The sequence below is a fragment of the Chamaea fasciata genome, unplaced genomic scaffold (assembly GCF_029207755.1).
Source record: "Chamaea fasciata isolate MVZ Bird 193981 ecotype frontalis unplaced genomic scaffold, bChaFas1.0.hap1 SCAF_9, whole genome shotgun sequence".
Classification (NCBI taxonomy): Eukaryota; Metazoa; Chordata; class Aves; order Passeriformes; family Sylviidae; genus Chamaea; species Chamaea fasciata.
In genome coordinates, this window is record NW_027094094.1 from 14,730,014 (window position 1) to 14,749,299 (window position 19,286).

General features: G+C 35.5%; 1 protein-coding gene across 1 annotated transcript in view; it reads left to right on the forward strand.

Annotated features, from left to right (window-relative positions):
• The window catches only part of LOC136293946 (adhesion G protein-coupled receptor A3-like), a 257,200-nt gene that overhangs the window by 217,491 nt on the left and 20,423 nt on the right, over nt 1-19,286 (forward strand). Inside the window, exons 16-17 of the mRNA XM_066191148.1 lie at nt 654-777; nt 7,171-7,316. Of these exons, the coding sequence (XP_066047245.1) occupies nt 654-777; nt 7,171-7,316 (270 nt within the window). The remainder of the gene's footprint in view (nt 1-653; nt 778-7,170; nt 7,317-19,286) is intronic.

The following is a 19,286-nucleotide window of genomic DNA, read 5'->3' on the forward strand; positions in this document are numbered from 1 at the left end:
CTATCAAATTACTTTCTGGTAAATTCCAGTTGAGCAGCACTTTGGTCAGCTACACTTGCCATTTTGGCTTTTAAGACCAAATTGAGTTGTAAGACTGGTAACTATCACTGGATAAAAGAAACTTTCTTAGTAGTCTAAATTCTGGGTTTAGAAAACTTGTGTTTTCTTTGATATGAAAAATTTATATAAATGCCATTTTAACTACATTTTCTGGTTAAAGACCATTAGGAATTTAAAAGAGTAGGAATGTATTGTACTGTAGAAACTGCTAAATATTAATTACATGACGTTAATGCAATGTCTTCTGATTTTCAGCTTCCATTTAATCCTTTAGAGATGTCTTGTTAAAGTTCTGCATATGTGAAGCTGTGCAATAAGCCTTTTGCTTTTAGTACTCTACTTTAAATGCTTGATTTGTGGAGGAAACTTTAAATCAGTAGACTTTTATAATTTTTACCATTTATTTTACCTTTTTATCATTTATTTCTGTACCAGATAGGTCAGACTCTCAGTCCTATGGGTAGATTGTTGCCTAGGTATTCAAGAATCTGATAATTTTATTCTATCAAATTCAATCTTTTTCCCAAATAATAATTTTCATAATAAATATGTTGGGGTTTTAATTTTAAAATGTGATATTTTTTTTTTGACAGCACAATCCGAATAAGCAGAAAAGGATGGCACATGCTTCTCAACTTTTGTTTCCATACTGCTCTCACATTTGCTGTTTTTGCTGGTGGAATCAATCGTATTAAATATCCAATTATATGTCAAGCTGTAAGTATCTGTCTTAGTAGTTCTTACTAATAGAATTGAAACTTGCAAATGAGTTGTTAACATAATATTGGCAGTTCTCCTTTTCCTTTATTGTTTTTAAGAAAAGCCTTGAAAATCTTGGTATTTCTCTGCTGTACAGGACAGTTGAAAACTATGAATCCAGAATACTTCTGTCCTTCCTGTACTTTGGATTGAATGTGTGGGACTAAGGTTACGGCTTCACTTTTGTAACGCATGCACTGTTCTCCTGAGGGTGGCCCTGGCTTCACTGGATGATCCCTAAGGAGACATAGCAGACCAGCATACTTGTGATTGATGCACCCTTGGTTGCTCTGCTGGACTGTTTCACATCTCTTGCCACAGCATTTTTGGGGCAATACTGTGGTGAGATGCACAGACAGGGCTGGATTCAGCTGCTCCGAATATTAAGGTTGAGTCGGTCCGATGTGTAAAGAGAGTCATTTCAGTCATCTTCTGTAATGTCTGATGAGGGCTTGTTGCAATTTTTTTGCTTTGAATATTTCTTCCTCTCAGATTTTGTAGAAGTGCCCCAGGTCTCGTGAATGTTTTTGGTATTTTCCTGTACTAAAGCACTTTGTTTGGCCAGTGTTCTCCCAGATTTTTTGCCTGTCACTAATCCAGTCCTTCTGATTGGCTTGAGTGGGTGTAAATAGCAGGAGTCAGGAGCCAACAGCAGAGTCACCTCAAAGCTTGCATAATTACTGTAAGAATTATCACTCTAGTATTCAGTGAAGTGCTTTGGAAACCTTTTGTGAATCCTTGTGCAGGACTATCAGTAAACAGCACATGTGGATCTGTAAGCACTGTGGCATTCTACACGTGAAGTCTATCTAAGTAGATACTCATGATACTCATTTAAATAACACAGTTGTCCACTAGATTATTTTGAGAGAAATATCTCACGATATCTAGTGTATTGTGTCATAATTAATTTGTAGGTTCCAGCAAATTGAAATATCACTTACCATTGTCTTTGTCTGCAGTTTACAAGTGATAGTAGCAGATTAGTTTGTAGGGCAGCCAGGGCCATGCAATTACATGGTCACAAATGACCATCTGTTGTTTCAGTCGTTGTCTGATTATTTACTTTGCAGCTTGCATGGTAGCAACATGGTATTAACAGCTATAATGAAAAATTGATTGAGATAAATGTGTTATTAATAGCCTTGTATAAGTAGTACATAAACTACAGGGGTATCTTAATAAAGTGGATTATCAGTGGCATCTGTCTCTTGCTATGGGATAGGGCCAGATCCTGTGCTGCTGAGAAGTGTGCACACTTACAGAAACTGAATTGAGCCATCCCTATATGTCTGCTAACCAGTTGCATAAAGTTATTTATTTACCTGATAATATGCTACATCAACAGACAATGTCATCAGTAGTTACAATATAGGAAAGATACAAATGACACAAGACAAAGACTGTCCTCTATTTCCTGATGTAATTTGACAGGGCTAATGGATGAAATAGTCCAAACAATCTAAGACAAGGCTCCAATAGCTGGTAACAGAGGCTGAAAAACTTTGAGAACATCGTACCCAGCCACAGATCCTTTCTTGCTTTCGGACAGCAAGGTTTTCAAAATTCTGAGTCCCAGTGCCTGTAATAACCCTGAGATGATTACGCTGTGATTTAATATCCAACGTGCCAAAGCCCTGATACTGAGACTTAAAATATATTTGTGAAAATGTTACTGTTTCAAGCAGCACTAAAATATTAGTTACAGGTGTAACACCATCAGTTGCCATTCCACAGATAACCTTCATTCTGCTAAAATTCAAAGCACAATGCTTGTGTTAAATTTGCTAAAATTCAACCTGCAGCAATGCAATTTTCACTTTTTATTTCCCAAGTGCATAGGGAAAGATTCCAAGTGCAAGTATTTTTTTGTCCTAATCACTGAAATGTTGTATAAAAGTCAGTCAACCACCACCTTTCCTATTGTAATTGTCCCTAAAACTTCCACAAAAAATTCACTGCGGCATACTTATCAATGTGAAATAATAGACTAAGTTAACTTTTATCATTCAAATTTAACTAAAAAGAGTGGTTCTAAATTAGCTTCATTTGGATCACCTTCTGTGTCTAAATGAGAAGCTACAGGTTAGTTTTATACATCAGGAATTAATGCTATGGAAATGGGCCCATTTTCTGTGATAGCTGGAAGAACCTTCAAAGCCCCTTCAAGGTGTAACAGTCACACAAAAAAAGTCTTTTCGGAAATGGTCAGACATTTATTTTTATGTGTAATCTAAAAATCTAAAATTCCCTTTTAAACCTGCATATCTATTTCAGAGAGGATTTTGTATAGACCTTTCACTTGCATATGTGCTCTGCAGTCTTTATGATTTACAAAAAACCCTGATGTTAAGAGTGCTGGTCTAGAAGAGGTGATTGCATCTTCGTACATTGCCTCAGTGAATGAATCTACTGATTCTTTAGATTACCCTTGAATCTTATTCTGGGTGTCACTGAATATTGGCTGTTGTAGAATCCAGACTCCTGAGTTTACTGGCAAAATTTTTCATGCAAGTCAGAGATTATTTTAGGAGCAGCAGGGATTAATCAGAGCAGTACACTACCAGAAAGGTGCTTGAGCCAGCCAGTGAGCCCTTCCACCTCCCAGTTAGGGCCTCAGATTAGTTTGCCTCAAAAGGCAGAAGGAAGCTCACTCCTTTCATGTAAAGAATGAGAGAGAAGGAGACACAACTGCAGCTGGATCACTCCCCATGTGTGGGAGGCATCAAATCTGTACTCTCAAAGATTTCTGCTTTGTGGCTCCTACTCTAGAGGAAAGCATGATAGCCATGAGGTTATGGATGCTAGGGGATGAAATCATCAGTTAAACATGTTGAATCGCCAAGAATGGACTTCCGGTCACAAGATTAAGGAAGCAGAAAAGTTATGGAGAGAGAGAGAAATTTATTTTTTTTTTAATTGCATGATCACTCCAATCACATCTCCAAGAACCTCTACATGGTTTATGAAATAAGCTTCCATGCAGATTTTGGCAAGGCTTAGATCTTTCTTCTCCCTGATGAGTGTCATATGTGAAGCAGCTTGTGAATTCATTTCTGCAAGGCAGTAAATCTTCAGCAAGAGAGGCAAAGCCCATTCCATACTAGCCAGCAGCCTACAAGTTCATCTCAGAAAGTTCAACTTCTTGCTCTAAATTTTCTACCTGTGAAGGGAGCATGGGGTTTTGCTAATGCTAAATGTTTAAAGATCATGAAATATTCACATCCAGTGGTGTTACAGACTGCAGAGAAATTCCTGAATCCCTTCATCTCACAGAAAAGAATCATTTTCATTGCAGGATTAATAGTTTAATCAGAATGTCCATGCATATCTCTGTCCTTCTTTAAATAGAACTGAGTTAAGAAGTACAATCTTATCTGAAATATGACTACATTTAGAAAAAAAAGAAATTAAATTAAAAATTTGGGACAACAAAGAAAATTGTGTGCAACTTAAAGCTGAACAAGAAACCTTTTTGTGCCAAAATACTTTGCATAAATGTGTATTCTGGTCATTACCATGGTAACTGCATCATGTGGAACTTCACTTATCTCTAGGGTGCTGAAATTTATTGAAGAAGCACAAACAGACAGCATCTTCTTACTGAAGAAAAGTATAATCTTCTATTCAAAAGGCTAGCGCTTATTCCCAAAGATAAGAGTCCTAAGAACACAGGACATGTAAAAATTTAGGTACAATGCTGTTTTCAATGCATATATCCTGGCAGTTTTTTCTGTGCCATTTGGCCTGTGAGAGGAAAACACTTTTGTAAAATAGAGGTCATCACTTCAATATTTCCAATCATAATCCTTTATTCTGTGTGGAAAACTCAACCCTTTCCATACAATTTTATGTGAAATACAAAATTTGTGCTAAAAGTGAAAATAGTTCTAATTTATCACTTTGGTGTTTAATTTGTATATAGTTTTTGGCCTCTGAAGCTGTACAGAGGTAGAAAGATACACACAGGTAAACTTGTACCCTGAACCTTTCATGCGTAACCTCAAGTTTGTATTTGCTGAGAGTCAAGAAAGAGTTTACTGAACAAAGCCACCTAAGTCTTTCTGTGGAGCCTCATCCTTCCCTCCCATGTCAGGAGCTGCTATCCCATGTATTTCTACCAGAGGGCCCAGGTGCCTTCCTAGCTTGAGAGAGTTAGAAAGAGGTGATCCCACTGGAGGGGACAAAAGAACTTGAAGTCACAGTCCCTAAGCACAACAGTGAGGAAGATGCATCTCTGTGACATAACTGATGTCAGTGGGGAGACCAGAGCAAAACCCAGCACTTTGAAACACTGAATTTTCAATGTGAAGTGCGACAAGCATTTCTTTACTAATTATTAGTGGATGAGTAATAGCAAAAATATTAGAATTTAGTGTAACAGCTCAGTGCACCCTTCCAAATTCCACACTTCTGCTGTGTCATGTCAAATCTGTTAGTCATAACGAGTCATATCCTGTATCTTCAGGATAAATCCTTGTTTCCTCCAAGCAAGAAATGCAGGTGGTTGGGGGTTTGGGGTTTTTTGTTTGGTTTTTTGTCTGTTTTGTTTTGTTGGGTTTTTTCCTGAGAGAGAGATGGGAATCATTAATAAGTTAGTACAGAGGATGGTAACATTTTTTGCCTCCTCCGTGTTTTTTCGATTTCTCCACATATCAGAAGTAACTCAGTTGGTGAAACATGAGCACGTTGTGAAAACAGCAATGTGATCCAGGTGTGGCATAGCTGTGATGTTTTCAGTCAGTTCAGTTGCCTCCTTGAAAGTTCAATAAAATTATTTTATTGTACTTATTTTTAGGTCTTACATTCATTTCAGTGTCTGATGATTTCTGTCTATATGGTCATATACGTTTTCAAAATTTCACAAGTAGGTGCCTTTAGACATGGAATTCATTTCAACTGTTCCTATTATTGCAAGTACTTGTGTGGGAAACAGAATAAATAGCAGCAGGCTGTGCTGAAATGAGGAAGAGGTTAGCGGCTAAATATCTAGATTTTTTTTTTTCAGTTCTTTCTCATTATTTCTGCCTCCTTTTTCTTCCCTCTTTCTTGCCCTCCTTCCTTCCCTCCCTGCTCATGGTCCTGCTCAGGGCATCCCTACAGAAACTCTGCAAGCCGCCTGTGAACCAGGTCCAGATAGCACCAGTCCCTGAACTGGCAGCATCTGCCAGCTCATAATACACATTTGTCTCATTCCCTTATTTCTGCTTCTTTTACCTCAAGCAACAGCAGTGATGAAGGCTTTATCCTCTCTTGTCCAATGTGACAGACAAGTACCAGAGAAAAGAGGGTTTTCTGTTGATGATATCTGCTGCTATCTTCAATTTTTGAGCTATAATACTAAATATAAACAAAATGCATGGAAATTTTTTTTTCTTTACTCATCAATTATTTTGTTTTAAGTGGAACAAAAATGAACACTGGTTAAAATAAATCATTATAACAGATTTGTGTTAGCTTTATTCAGCAATTCTCTGTATTCCTTAAACATTTATGTTCTTTCCAATTATAGCAATATTTTACTTGTCACTGCAAAATGTCAGGTTATTGCCTCAAAGGTAACCTCATTTTATATAATCAGATGCAGACTTAGCTGATGTAATAAAGCACTGGAGATTGGATAAAACTCCAATTACTGCTTCCATAGTAATGAATAACAATTACTAACATAACAAAGATGTTAGCATTTTAGAGGTGTTTGTACTTTGTTTTCCTTTCAATTATAAACACACCTGTTTCTTGCAGACGAAGTGATAATAAGATTATTAGAGTTTATAATTCTTTTTAAGGGGGTATGCCAAGAGCTGTCATTTATTTTTAATATTCTATAGCCAAGTTTATAATTTTCTTAAAATATGTCTGAAAACAATCTGGATTTATCAGTGCAAAGAGCACTGATGCCATTGCCAGAAGTCAACCTTGCCTGTGTATAGCAGAGAGGGAACTACAGCAGGATATTCCTGAAAAGTTAAAGAAAATAGCATAATAGCAAGCAAAAATGCTGGCTTCTCATTAAATTTTAAATTGCATTCTCATGATAGGCTAACAAAGAGTGCAACATAAACTAAGAGTGACATGACTTTAAATCCAGGTCTAAAATGTTTTCATTAAAAAGGTTCTTAGAAAACAAATGTTTTTACATCTCCATTTCCTAACATAGCTTCTGGTATTACAGATAATAAATACTATCTATAGTAGATTAAATAACTGGTTTTAAGTGCAGCAGTTAGATGCATTTATATATTCAATTTTAAAAACGTGTTTTCTTGTGCCCTTAAGAAGTAAGACTCGTGTAAAAATTTGTTTTACTGATCCATTTATTTGTTGTTTAATTGTCCACTCTTTTTTTAGGTTGGCATAGTACTGCATTATTCTACACTCTCTACTATGCTATGGATTGGAGTAACTGCCAGGAATATTTATAAGCAAGTCACGAAAAAACCTCAGCCATGCCAAAACAGTGACCAACCTTCTTATCCAAAGCAGCCACTACTCAGGTATGGAATATTAGTTATACTATTTTTTTAATGTCTTCCTAGAACATATCAGTTATACACAAACTCTCACTCTTATTTCTGTATTCTTTACTTTTTATAGACCATAAACAGCGTCCATAAAGATTTGAGCCACTTAGATGTGTACAAAAATCTGAGTATTTTTTGTATGCTGATGGTTAATTCTGCTCAGGAGATGGAAATAGGCAGAGCTGGTATTGGCTAAGTTCAGATACCTTTATCTGAACAGGAAGAATTGAAATGTTTCTTTTGATTTCTTATGGAGGAGAAAAAGATCCTCAAAACCAGAAACTGGCTTGATTTCGACCCTTATTTAGTCATCAGAAACTGTGCTATGATGACCCTTTACCTTTATTTCTTCTGCTGTTCTTCCTGCCCACACTTGTATTGAAAGCCTAATAAGCTGATAGCAGCCTCCCTCATTCCCCATCAGAGATGTAATGCTATTACAGGAGCCACTGGAAGTCTGCACTCCCCATCAGCTCTCGCTGGAGCAGACTCACAAACGTGTCTCTGATGGCATCGCAGGTGTAAGACAGTAGGAGTTCTTGCCAGATGCCTCTGAGAAGCTGAAACTCCAATCCAAAATAGTCAGTCTGCACAAGAAAAAAAAAATTGAACCCTAGCAAAACTTAACCAGGATTTCCAGCCAAAGGCATGAGAAGATTAATTCATCTTTTTTGACCTTAGCTATCTAAAAATTACTGAAGTTATAGATATTGTCCCTATACAGATTTTGGAGGGAGACAGAAAAAGAACTTCCAGAGAGCAATTCCTCCTATCCGTCTTGGATGTTTGTGTGAGATGAGGATGAACTGCCTTATAGAGGTTCCTCTTTTTTCCCACAGGTCATGGACAAGTCTGAATGGTCAATTTACCCTAAAGACCTCAGTTTTATAGTGGAGGTCAGGAAATATGAATTCTACTTTTTATGTCTTTTCTGTGAAAAATCCACAGTGTATTCTTTTAAACAGACGGAGATGGTTTTATTTTAAACACAAAATTTTTAGCAAGTAGCATAGATGACTGTGTGATGCCACAACTTGTTAAAAGTCTGTAGGAAGATTAATTGAGGTTTTCCATCTGATTCTGCAAATCTTTACTAACATGATTTTAGTTAGAAAGCTAGCTAGTTTTCTTCTTTTTAAAACACTATTTCTAGAGATGAAATTGATTAAAGTTAACATAAAATGTGTATTGTGATGAAAAGGAGTGCCGTATTGATCCTTAGCTTTGTTAGGTGTAAGCTAGAGGATAGTCTTTCACTGAGAGTGCCTGACTTTGCTAATCCATGATTTACTATACCATGCTTCAGAGATGAGAATTTCACTCCTTCAGTTACCAGCTCATGGCAAAATGAATAATTGCCAATTTTCAAATGCTGCAGTGTGACTATTAAGGTAGAAAATTGTTACAAGTTACATAGACCCAGCATAATGTATGTTCTTCAAATTGAAATCTTGTTTGAGTTGGAAAACAATAGACAGTCAGGTTACAGAAAAGATTACTCTAATTAGAATATTTGTTGTACCCATCATGTTGAGGTTCCCAGACAGTGAAAATAAATAGTAGCTATTTTAAGTTTAGCAATAGAAATGATAAACCACCTTCCAGCTATAAGAGAACATGAGTATAATTGTTTAATAGCTAAGTAAAATTATTCCAAGCTATTTTTCTCGCACAGGGCACCATGTATCTTGGAGACACAGGCACTGAAATGTCTAATACAATTTCACAATGGTTAGCACTAGATTCAAAGTAGTAAGGATCAGTTTCACTTCATGTAGAAAACAGGAATATTATATGTAAAATTAAGAATCACTTTAAGCAAGAAAATGCTAAACTCATAATTAGTAGTTGTTCATTCTTTTAGAATGATAATGATCATTTTGGGGGGAATTTTACCTTTCCTGATTTTAATAAAATTAAAATCTGAATTATTCTTTGTCATAATATTTCCATTTAGGATGCTTACATTTCAGTACAGTCATTTATAAGAAATGTTTTAACTAGTCAGTGTTCTTGTGTCTGTAAGCCAATGCCAGCCTTTATACATATTGTTCCTCAAGTACTTAAGGGAAAACATCGGACTTTGGGTGTGGGGGTGTTAATTTGTCTCCATTTGACATCAGTAGATAGCTGAATAGTATAAAGTTTATTCAAATGGAGATGGAGTTAGGCTTTTTTCTGTGTCAGGACTGTGAGTGATAGGAAGCAAATGATACAGTCTATGAGACACGTTTAAACAAGGCGTAGTTTTTCAGTAGTCCTTCTCTATAGGCTTAGTTTTGTTGAATACAAATATATGAATGTGTTTGGCAAGAACTCTACGCTTGGCTGTTGTCCTTCAGTCTTTTTTGGTAATGGTTGTACTTGATAGATGATGTTTCCAGTTCACATGTGAGTGTTTTTGTGTTCCTTATATATGCACTTGCCATGCATATATAAGGGATCTTTTATGAGGCAGTAAGTGGGATCTAATGCCAAAAATCAGTACATAAATCTATCACGTGGAATTTACCAAGAAATCAGAAAAATTGTCTCACCACATTTGTTTCACAAAGCTTGGTCCATTCGAAAAAATAGCTGAAATAGTGAAAATAAATACCAGAATATCTAAAAGGAGACCTTACCTGTTATCAGGAAAGGATGTAGGCTTGTAAGACCTGCTTCGGTTTCTCTGCTTGCTGTTTGTATATTCATTTGCAGAAGCAAGACAAATGAGGTGCCCTTGATCTTTTTCTCCTACTTTTCCTTAGCTGTAGCAATAAGTACCCTATTATGTAAAGCTGTGGTTCTTTATAACTTTTCTCTCTCCTAGATAGAGTGATCAAATTTGAAACATTTTTGCAGTCTAATTTTACTTCATGGCAATATGATTTAAAATATTGCCTCTTTTTATATATTAATCATATATTATGAGACACATTATGTACACTGTACATTATAGCATATATGTATTTGATTATATATATTATTCATTAAATATATATTATCTGTTAATTACAGAGTTAAACCCCTGAGGGCCTATCACTTTGATGACTGGAACCAACTGTAACAATTTTGGCTTTTTTCTCTAAATGTGCCTGGATGCTAATGAGGTGGATCAAATTAACGCATCATTGAGTTTTGTGTATTGAAATTCTGAACCTTAGCACTTCAACAGATAATGAAATTACTTTCTGTAAAATATACTCTCTGGTATTCTTAATAGAAATAAATAATTCTATCTGTTCATCCTCTGTGGACATTTGTTAAACCTGGCAGAGTTTAGCTTCTGACTCATCTGAAGGCAGATTCTGCCAGCAAAGGCAAAGGGGCATGCAAGATTCAGCTATTACTGTAATGTACAAAACTTCTTATCAGCCCAAGCTGAGGCACAGGTAGTGTTAGTTTTTGTGCCTGCTCTGTGCATGCATTTTTCATGTGATGCTCTGCTTGCATACAGATTAGACAGACCAGCAGAAAATACTTCTGAAAGATACTCTGTTAAAACCATTTCTTTCTAGAGTGACAGAAAATAAATCAGATTACTTTCATTTTTAATAAGATAACTAGTGAGCACAATTGCATTCTAAACATTTAAAATAAAAAATAAATAAGCTGCCAGCTGGGCCAGAGATTGGTGATAAGGAGACAGATAATTAAGTTATATCTCAAGGTTAGGTACAAATATATCTCCTAATGTTCTCCCATCTCTTTTAGTCAATGAATGTCTTGCAAGATAACTAACATGGCAGTCTTCAGATTACAGAGTCCAATATCCCATATCTGTCATGAAAAAATATCAATGTGCATAAATAAGGTTGCAGAAGCAACAACAAAATGGATAACAGTTGATGTCACTGTCTCTGTTGAACTTCATCTTATTTTTATGTAACATATTTTGATAAGGTTTTTTAAATGTCCTTTCTAAAATTGTGGGGCTGTTAGGAAATGTACCTCATGCAGGGCTTTAGAAAAATTGTATATCTAGCTGTAGTGGCAATTGCAGAATAGATTGTGCCCTTTGCTTTGTATTCAAAATAGTAGCCTTTATACTATGGCTAAAAAACCATAACTGAGGCAAATTGAAACAGTTTTCAGCAGCACACGCAGAGTTCCTGCAGTCAATACCACTGGATTCAATTCCCTTCTCTTACTTTATTATTCAACCTTAGATAATTTTAAGAGCTGAAAATAATTTTTAGAATGAGAAAGCTGATTGCCTATTTCACATATTTGGAATGTCTTAACTGCCCTTTAAACCTGCACACAGAGCGGACCTAGAATTACAGTAGCTGAGAATGAGAGTAGTTTGGTCAAACTGTTCTAATCTGCTAATGGATGTTTACATGCAGATGTGTGCATGGGTGTCTGCTCTTCTAGATGAGGTTGTATGTGGGCAAGTTTCTGTACATCATACATGCGCTTCCAAAGTACAGAGCAATGTCTTGAAAGCAGCAACTAAAGTGGTCTTCCTAGTGAGCTGTGTTTGTGGTGTAGAGGTGACTAACAACCTTCACCCTGAGCTCCTGCAAGATGTGGTAGTGCTGCACTTGCATCCTCCCCCTCTCCTTGGGAATGTGGCGGCAGCTCATTCCCAAGCTCATTATTTCTCTCAGCGACCTAAACATTAATCAGTAGCACCCAGCTAAACAGTAGCTAAGTATCTTTGAAACACTGAATTATGCTAAATCCTTTCACTGCAAAAAGGAGAAACCACACTAAATTTTCAAATACAAGAAAATCCTCTCCTTCTGTTATTGCTGACTAGTCCTGTGATGAGGCTCTTGCCTTACAGTGAGGGGATTTCACAGACTTGCATGATACCACAGGGGTCATGGCATCCACTTAGTGCTTTGTTCACAGTGTTAACCCTGCTTGTCTCAGGATGAACATTTGCTTGATCTGAATTCTGACAAGCTGGAAACCGACATATGGGCTCAAATGGATCTATTGCAGCGTTTCCCTAACTGCTGGTCCTGAGAGAGCCTGGCAGGAAATGTTGTGACTTCCATCACAAATGGATTATATGGAGATTTTTACTGAATAAGTTAGCAATAAAGCAGACTGTGTCTTGAATATGAGTTGCACACACCAATGTTCATTATGTCATTAGAAATTGTTATGTGATATTTTTGCACCATAATGGAGATACTGAAAACATTCCAGTTATAAATACCAAAGACTTCCTATATTTCGTTTTTAATGAATGATTATGCCCAGAAAAAAACCCTAGAATAAAAAAAGCTAATGCTTTCTAATATTCCTGAGGCTGAAAGGGTCTTCAGAAAATGATCTTTGTTAGTGTCCCCTATCATTTATAACAAGTTGGCTACAATTTATTGCAGCATGATAGCAGTGTAATGGGGGATCAACATATGACTGTGATAAGAAATACTTTATTAAGCATCAAGTTTGGCAAATATACCATTTTTTTGTCCATGCCCTTTTCTAAATCTTCAGACTGAATCATATGAAGCGACTAAATTTGTATTCTGACAGAGACATTACTCGTCCCCTTGACACCAGCAGCTCTGAAATACAGTTAAGTTCTAGTGCATTTTTCATTAGTGCTGGCTCTCATGAATTCATGTCTTCTAGTATGAAACAGTGATTGAGAGAGAGGGAAAGAGGTCAGGTGAAAAGTATCGTTTGCGATCCATTGTTTTCTTCTTTATGATGTGCTCTTAAATATTAATTCATAGAGTTTTGATCTATGAAAGCCCATCCTTCCTTACCACAGAGAACACATCAAACTTCCTCTATAAAGTATAAATTTAAACCTGATTATCCCAAGGGATCATCTATCTTTTTCTTAAAAATTCTCTATGGTTTGAGTATGTTAAATTAAATGGGAAGTGCCACAGGGCAGAATTCTCAGGAGCCTGGAGGAGATCTCTGTAGTTCACTCTTTACTATTAGCACAGACCCAATTGTGTCATTGCAGAGTAAGTGAAAATGGTGTCTCCCTGCAAGTAAGGTTTTCACCAGCTGGATTAACCATGGCATGGTGAGCCAACAGTCTCTCTGAAAATCTGCTCCAGGAAGTTGGCTATAATTTAAGTACTTGATTGTATCCTTTGCTTAGAGGACAGAATATTTTGATGTGGGCAGGGTCAGTCATCAGGAAGTTTATCTTACATTTCTGATAATATAATCTACATTTCTTATTTTAGATATGGGAAATTAAGACTAGAAATGTATATTATTAGATAATTTTTAAATTGTGCTGTAAATTTTTGCTATCCTCATGTGTTCTCAAGGTTGCTTATCACCTCCATACTGTAAGTTCCTAAAAAGAACAAAGTGTGTAACAGCTGTATTTATCAGATCACTCGGGTTGACCTTAAAGATAATCTTGTGATATTTCTTAAATGTTATCTGCAAAACACTATTCCCATGTTTCCTGTTTCAATGTTTGTCTTATTTCCCAGGAAGGAGAAAGGCCATGTTGCTGAAATAGCTTTTCTAAATTTTTTGCATTTGATAAAAATTGAACGTAAGAAAAGCCATGTTTCCCTTCCAGCTATGGTGTTCGTTTTATTCACCAAAGTAAGGCTTATACTCACAACATCAAAATAAGTTGTTATATTGTTACATTGGATATTGAAGTAATCTAAGGATAACTGCCTTTTCTAAGTTTTAGTTTGATTTAATTATAGAGCTAATATTTTTGACAATGCTACGTTGCTTCTGAAGACAATTTTAATAACTGTCATTCAAAGCTGACACAACACAAGTGATACAACAGTACCAACAGAAATGCTGATCATTGTAGACAGATTCTGCTCTATCTTATCAGCCCACTAACTTAGGCAAGGTCTCAAAACAACAACAAAAAAAACCCAAACCAGCCAAACAAAATCAACCAAAAACCCTACTCAAACAAAAAAAAGTTAAAATCCTGGAAGAAACCTCAGCCAGAACAAACAGAACAGTTCTGCCCCTTGAAGTGTAAAAGCTAGAGAAAACAAAAAAAAACCCCTTAAAAACCAAACAGGAAGTTTAAGTCTGTATATCACAAATTAAAGAGAGAGACAGGATTGCAGAACCCAAAGATGCTTGGAATTTGATTTGATGCTTCAAGGACATACTGATATTATAACCTATTTAGCATGATCACTCTTAAATGCTAATATATGTTCAGATGGATGTAACAGAAAGGTCTGCAGTGGAAAAGGGTATAAAATTTTGACAAGGGAAACATCTTCATTGAATCTTTTTATTGAATTTCAACTTGAAGATAATTTTATTTCCATCAGATGGGGATAAACTTATCTTTGCTCAAAGACAATGTTTAATTCAGGTTTGGATTAATTTTTCTACACAAGAAAATTTCCAGTAAAATGAAAATATTAAAATATTAAAATATTATGGAGGTTCACAGTAGCAAAACATTGTCATTGGTACCCTGAGAAAGTTGTTGCACTTTGCTTAGGCCAGGTAAATAAATATTCATTGCTGATAGAATTGGATTGCCAGGGTATGGTGTCATAGCATAGATGTTATTTTCCTGCCAAGTCCTAATCAAACAGTAGAAGTGATTAGAACTTTTCTTCTCCACTTTCAATGTGAGCAATTGAATTGTGGAGACACTAACAGCAAGATGGTAACAGAGCCACCTGCTTTGCTTGTAGTTCTACTTCATCTGGCTTATGAATCTAAATTCCAACAGTTCATTCTCATAGAATGGTTGGCAATACTATTCTTTAAAACTGACCTGAATGTGCTACCAAATACTTCAAGTGAATGATCCCCAGAGGATAAAATCCTCCTTGATGTGAACTTATTTCAAGAGCATGTCCAAATCAAAGTAGAGAAAGGATTTTGTTGAGTCATGATTTCATTAGCTAAGGTACAGGTGAGGTACACATGATATTGACACTTTTCAGAGTAGAAATACAATAATACCAAATCTTTAAGACATGTTGAGGTAGAAGGTGAAGTTCTATCCTCTTTTGTTAAAGGACAGTGTCTGAGCTACTTAGTATAGATGAAAAGAAGTGGGTTATGATTATTGCAAAAGAAACATACGTCAACTTACTACTTGTAAACAAGATATTAAACAGCATAGCAAGTCACTTAGATCCATTCAACTGAAACTCTCTCCAATGCTACAGCTATTGACAAACAGCCAAAAAAAAGAAAATAACCACACCTTAGTGATGCCTGGGCATTTAGTGAGGAAATTATGGGCTTGGGATAGAAATTTTAACTACATGAGTTACGGCATTTGCAAGCTTTCAAAACTGTGAGTTTCCTGAAGACTTAAAATGAGTTTTATGATATTTTCAGCTTTGAAAGGCTTGAACTGCAACATGCTGATCTGCAGAACTGTGTATTAGACTGAATTTTCAGCTGCTTTTATCCTGAGTTCACATCTAGGTATATCCTGGAAATTCAGAATTCTTGTCACACTATCCCTTGCCTCAGTAGCTTCTATCATTTGAGCTACTCATATACATAATTGTAGAGGGTAAGTTAGAGGGTGGGTAAGCTTGATAAAATGCTCCATGCTTTGATATGCTGCTCCAGGCAAAATGTAAAATGCTGATTGGAAATTTTACAAGTTCAAGGATTTTTAGAAGATAATATATTCAGACTCCAGTGGGGGCTTTGTAGAAAACTTTATCAGATTTGAAAGCACTAAATATTTTCTCAGATGATTCTCTAGTGTCACATAGATTAAACTTGATTATGCAAAAATGCTGTAAAGATAAACGCATAAGATCTTTTCAAGTGTGCTTATTGTAATTGTATGGACAAAGAACTAAGCATTCCCATCTGCATGAAATTGTATTCACCACAATTACAGAAAAGAATATCTGACTTTTAATGGTAGATGATTGTACTCATTAATTACTGAGAGAAATTAGTCACATTAGATAAAAATTCTTTCTTATGAAAATTATTCTGTGAGAAAGATAGAACTTAAAGTTTGTTACAGACACCTGTTTTAAGCAGCCATCTGTATACATCCAGCTTAACTGTAAAGAAAACCCTGATGTTGGAAGAAAACATAAGTCATGAAGATTTATGAAGTATGTTGTGCAGCCTGATAAACTGCGCTATCACAGAACTGAGAACACTGCAGGCAGCCAACTGGTGTAATATAGGATGGGGCAATAGTCTGATAATAACTGCAGTACAGTACAATCACTGTGCATTTAAATAATAGCGTGGCATAGGATTTAGAGATACATATGTCTAGATGTCCTACATATAGACATATTGCAGGTGTTGCATTTACCAATACATTGCCATTGCTTTTTTCCATAAAGTGATTTTGGCTGAAACATATTATTAGATTCCAAGAGTAAATGCTAAACAAGAAAAAAGTACATGGCTTATCTTAAAATAAACTAGCAATAAAATGCATATATATATATATTTATATTTATATTTATATTTATATTTATATTTATATTTATATTTATATTTATATTTATATTTATATTTATATTTATATTTATGCAGATATGTATATATATTAGCAGTGATAGTTTTAAATACATAATTTTAATATTTCAGAATATTTCCTTTATTAATGAATGGCAAAATTCAAGCAAATTAAATTATATTCCTTGGACAAACAAAATCTGTGAAATCCACAGATATGCATATTACGTTAAATATGTTGGAGCATATTTATGTATAACTGTTGCAAATTCAGTTTCAGATCTGGCTTATTCTATGCATACTTCCTGTCAAATATGTGTGATAATCTCTGGTTTATGCCTGTTTGGAAGGAGGGTTTAAAAGTCTTGGGGGGTAAAACTGCATTAGATTAATTCACTCGGTCTTGCGTTGAGACATCATAGAAAATTATACATAAATTTCCACTGATCTCCCTGACATTGTACATCTTAAGTAGTTGAAACCCATCACTGGAAATGTGGGTGATTCTTTTCAATTTAGTGTTCTTTAAAATTTCCAAATGAGAAGGCATTAAAAAGAAAATCATACAGCAAACAATAAGCTTAAATTGCAGCAAGGGATAAATAGGTTAATATTAGGAAAATATTTCAACCTATGAAAAAAGTTGGCAGTTAAAACAGGTTACCTGGAAGGCTGTGAGAACTCTGTCCCAAGCAATTTGTTGCCATAGGTTAGATAAGGCCAAGCCAGTCATGACAGGTGGTTAATGTGACCCTGACTCAGAGCTTTTGAGTGAACTAGATGATCTCCTGATGTTCATTCCTGCCCTACAATTCTCTTACTAGTAAACCAAGGATTTTTTCCTCACAGTATTTTCATTTCCCAACCCTTATTTGCTGCTGAATTTCTACAGCCTCATTGGTCTCATAAGAAACTTTTGTGTTTCATTATGCAAGCAAATTCTGACAGAAGAGACTTTGAAACTAATGTGTTCCAAATCTGCCTTCAGTGTTTGGAAATGTTATGAGTCTTGTAGAAACTGGCTGCTGATCCTGCAGGTATTCAGGTACCACCTTACTATATAAAACAACAAAAAATTAGGCCACCTTCTGCTCTGAAACACATGCACTCACATTGGGTTTTCAGTGGGAGTTACACATATTTAGTCACAAGAAGATTTTTGTTCACAGGTTGAAAATACTGCTGATTGCTACTTAAAAATAAATTTTGATGAATCATATGTAATTTTTATAATGCAGATTAAAATAATTTCGATATATTATATCTAATACACCTCAGTAAAATAGAAAATCCAGACTAAATTTTATGCCTGTATTGATTGACTACTCATTCAGACAAAGGGGTAATTATTATTATTAAACAGGGGTAATTAAACATTATTATTGGATTACACTTCATACTCAGAGAATCACTCAGGATTTTAAGTTTATCAGAAAGTGAACGTTGGTGAGGTTTTCTGTGAAAGAAACCTTGAGCACATAGGCACACCTGACTTATTTATCTCTTGATAATGAGAGATACCTAGTATTGTTTTAGCTAATCATTTTGAGGTAAGAGAACTATGATTACAGAAGACCATTTGTGTTTACTCTTCAGTATTTGTGAGCAATGTCAAGAAAAAGCATGAGATGTCAGTTACATGATCTTGCTGCTTCTTCATATTGGATGAAATTGTAGACATCTCCAGGAAAAAATAAGTACCTCTTCAGTGAGAGTTCATTTCCAAGAAATATGTATGCATACCACTTTGGAATTCTATATCTGGAATTATTAATGTCTCTAAAACTCTTTCACATGAATCCAAAATATAAGGAGCAGGAATTGTGGGCAAATCACAACCTCTGTTATTTGCAGAATGGTTACCCCCTGCTGGCTATCATTTATAGGTAAGGCATTTTGGACTTACCAAAGTGCTGGCTATCATTTATAGGTAAAGCATTTGGACATTTAATGTGGATTATCATACTCATGTTAGTGTCTTACATAAGAATGGCGTTAAACTTGTCTACTTGTGTATCTCAGTCTTCCATTAGAGGTGTTGAAGAAGCAATCAATTATCCACACATCCTCTTCATGCTTTTAAGAGAGTGTTTTCCAACTAGAGAGAACATTTCCTTCTGAGGTTCTGGCATTGCTAAATCCAGTAACAATTACTGTCCCTAGGAAAGTTAGGCAGCCTTTTGACCCAGAAAGCTGAGCAATGAGATGCTCAGTTTATAGTTTTATGAAGATGGCTGTTTATTCCTTTTCAAATCTCTTTTTTCCATGTTCATAACTTTCTGGAAAGGACATACCATTTCTAGCTTTTAATTAATATTTTTCAATTAATGTTTATAAAAATGACTCGATCTCTGCTTTTCCTTTTCTTTCAAAGTTTTGTGATCTCTTCTGGTTGAGTGCTCAAAAAAACCCAATGATTTTTTAAAAACTTACCTTTTGACCTTTTCATAAATGATGGAAAAGCTTTCTTTTTGCTTCTGGTTAAAATCTGGGATAGGGATCACCAGAAATAGATTTCTGTGTATGTCAGCTTTTAAACAATAGGAAAAAGCAAATGTTCATGCCATC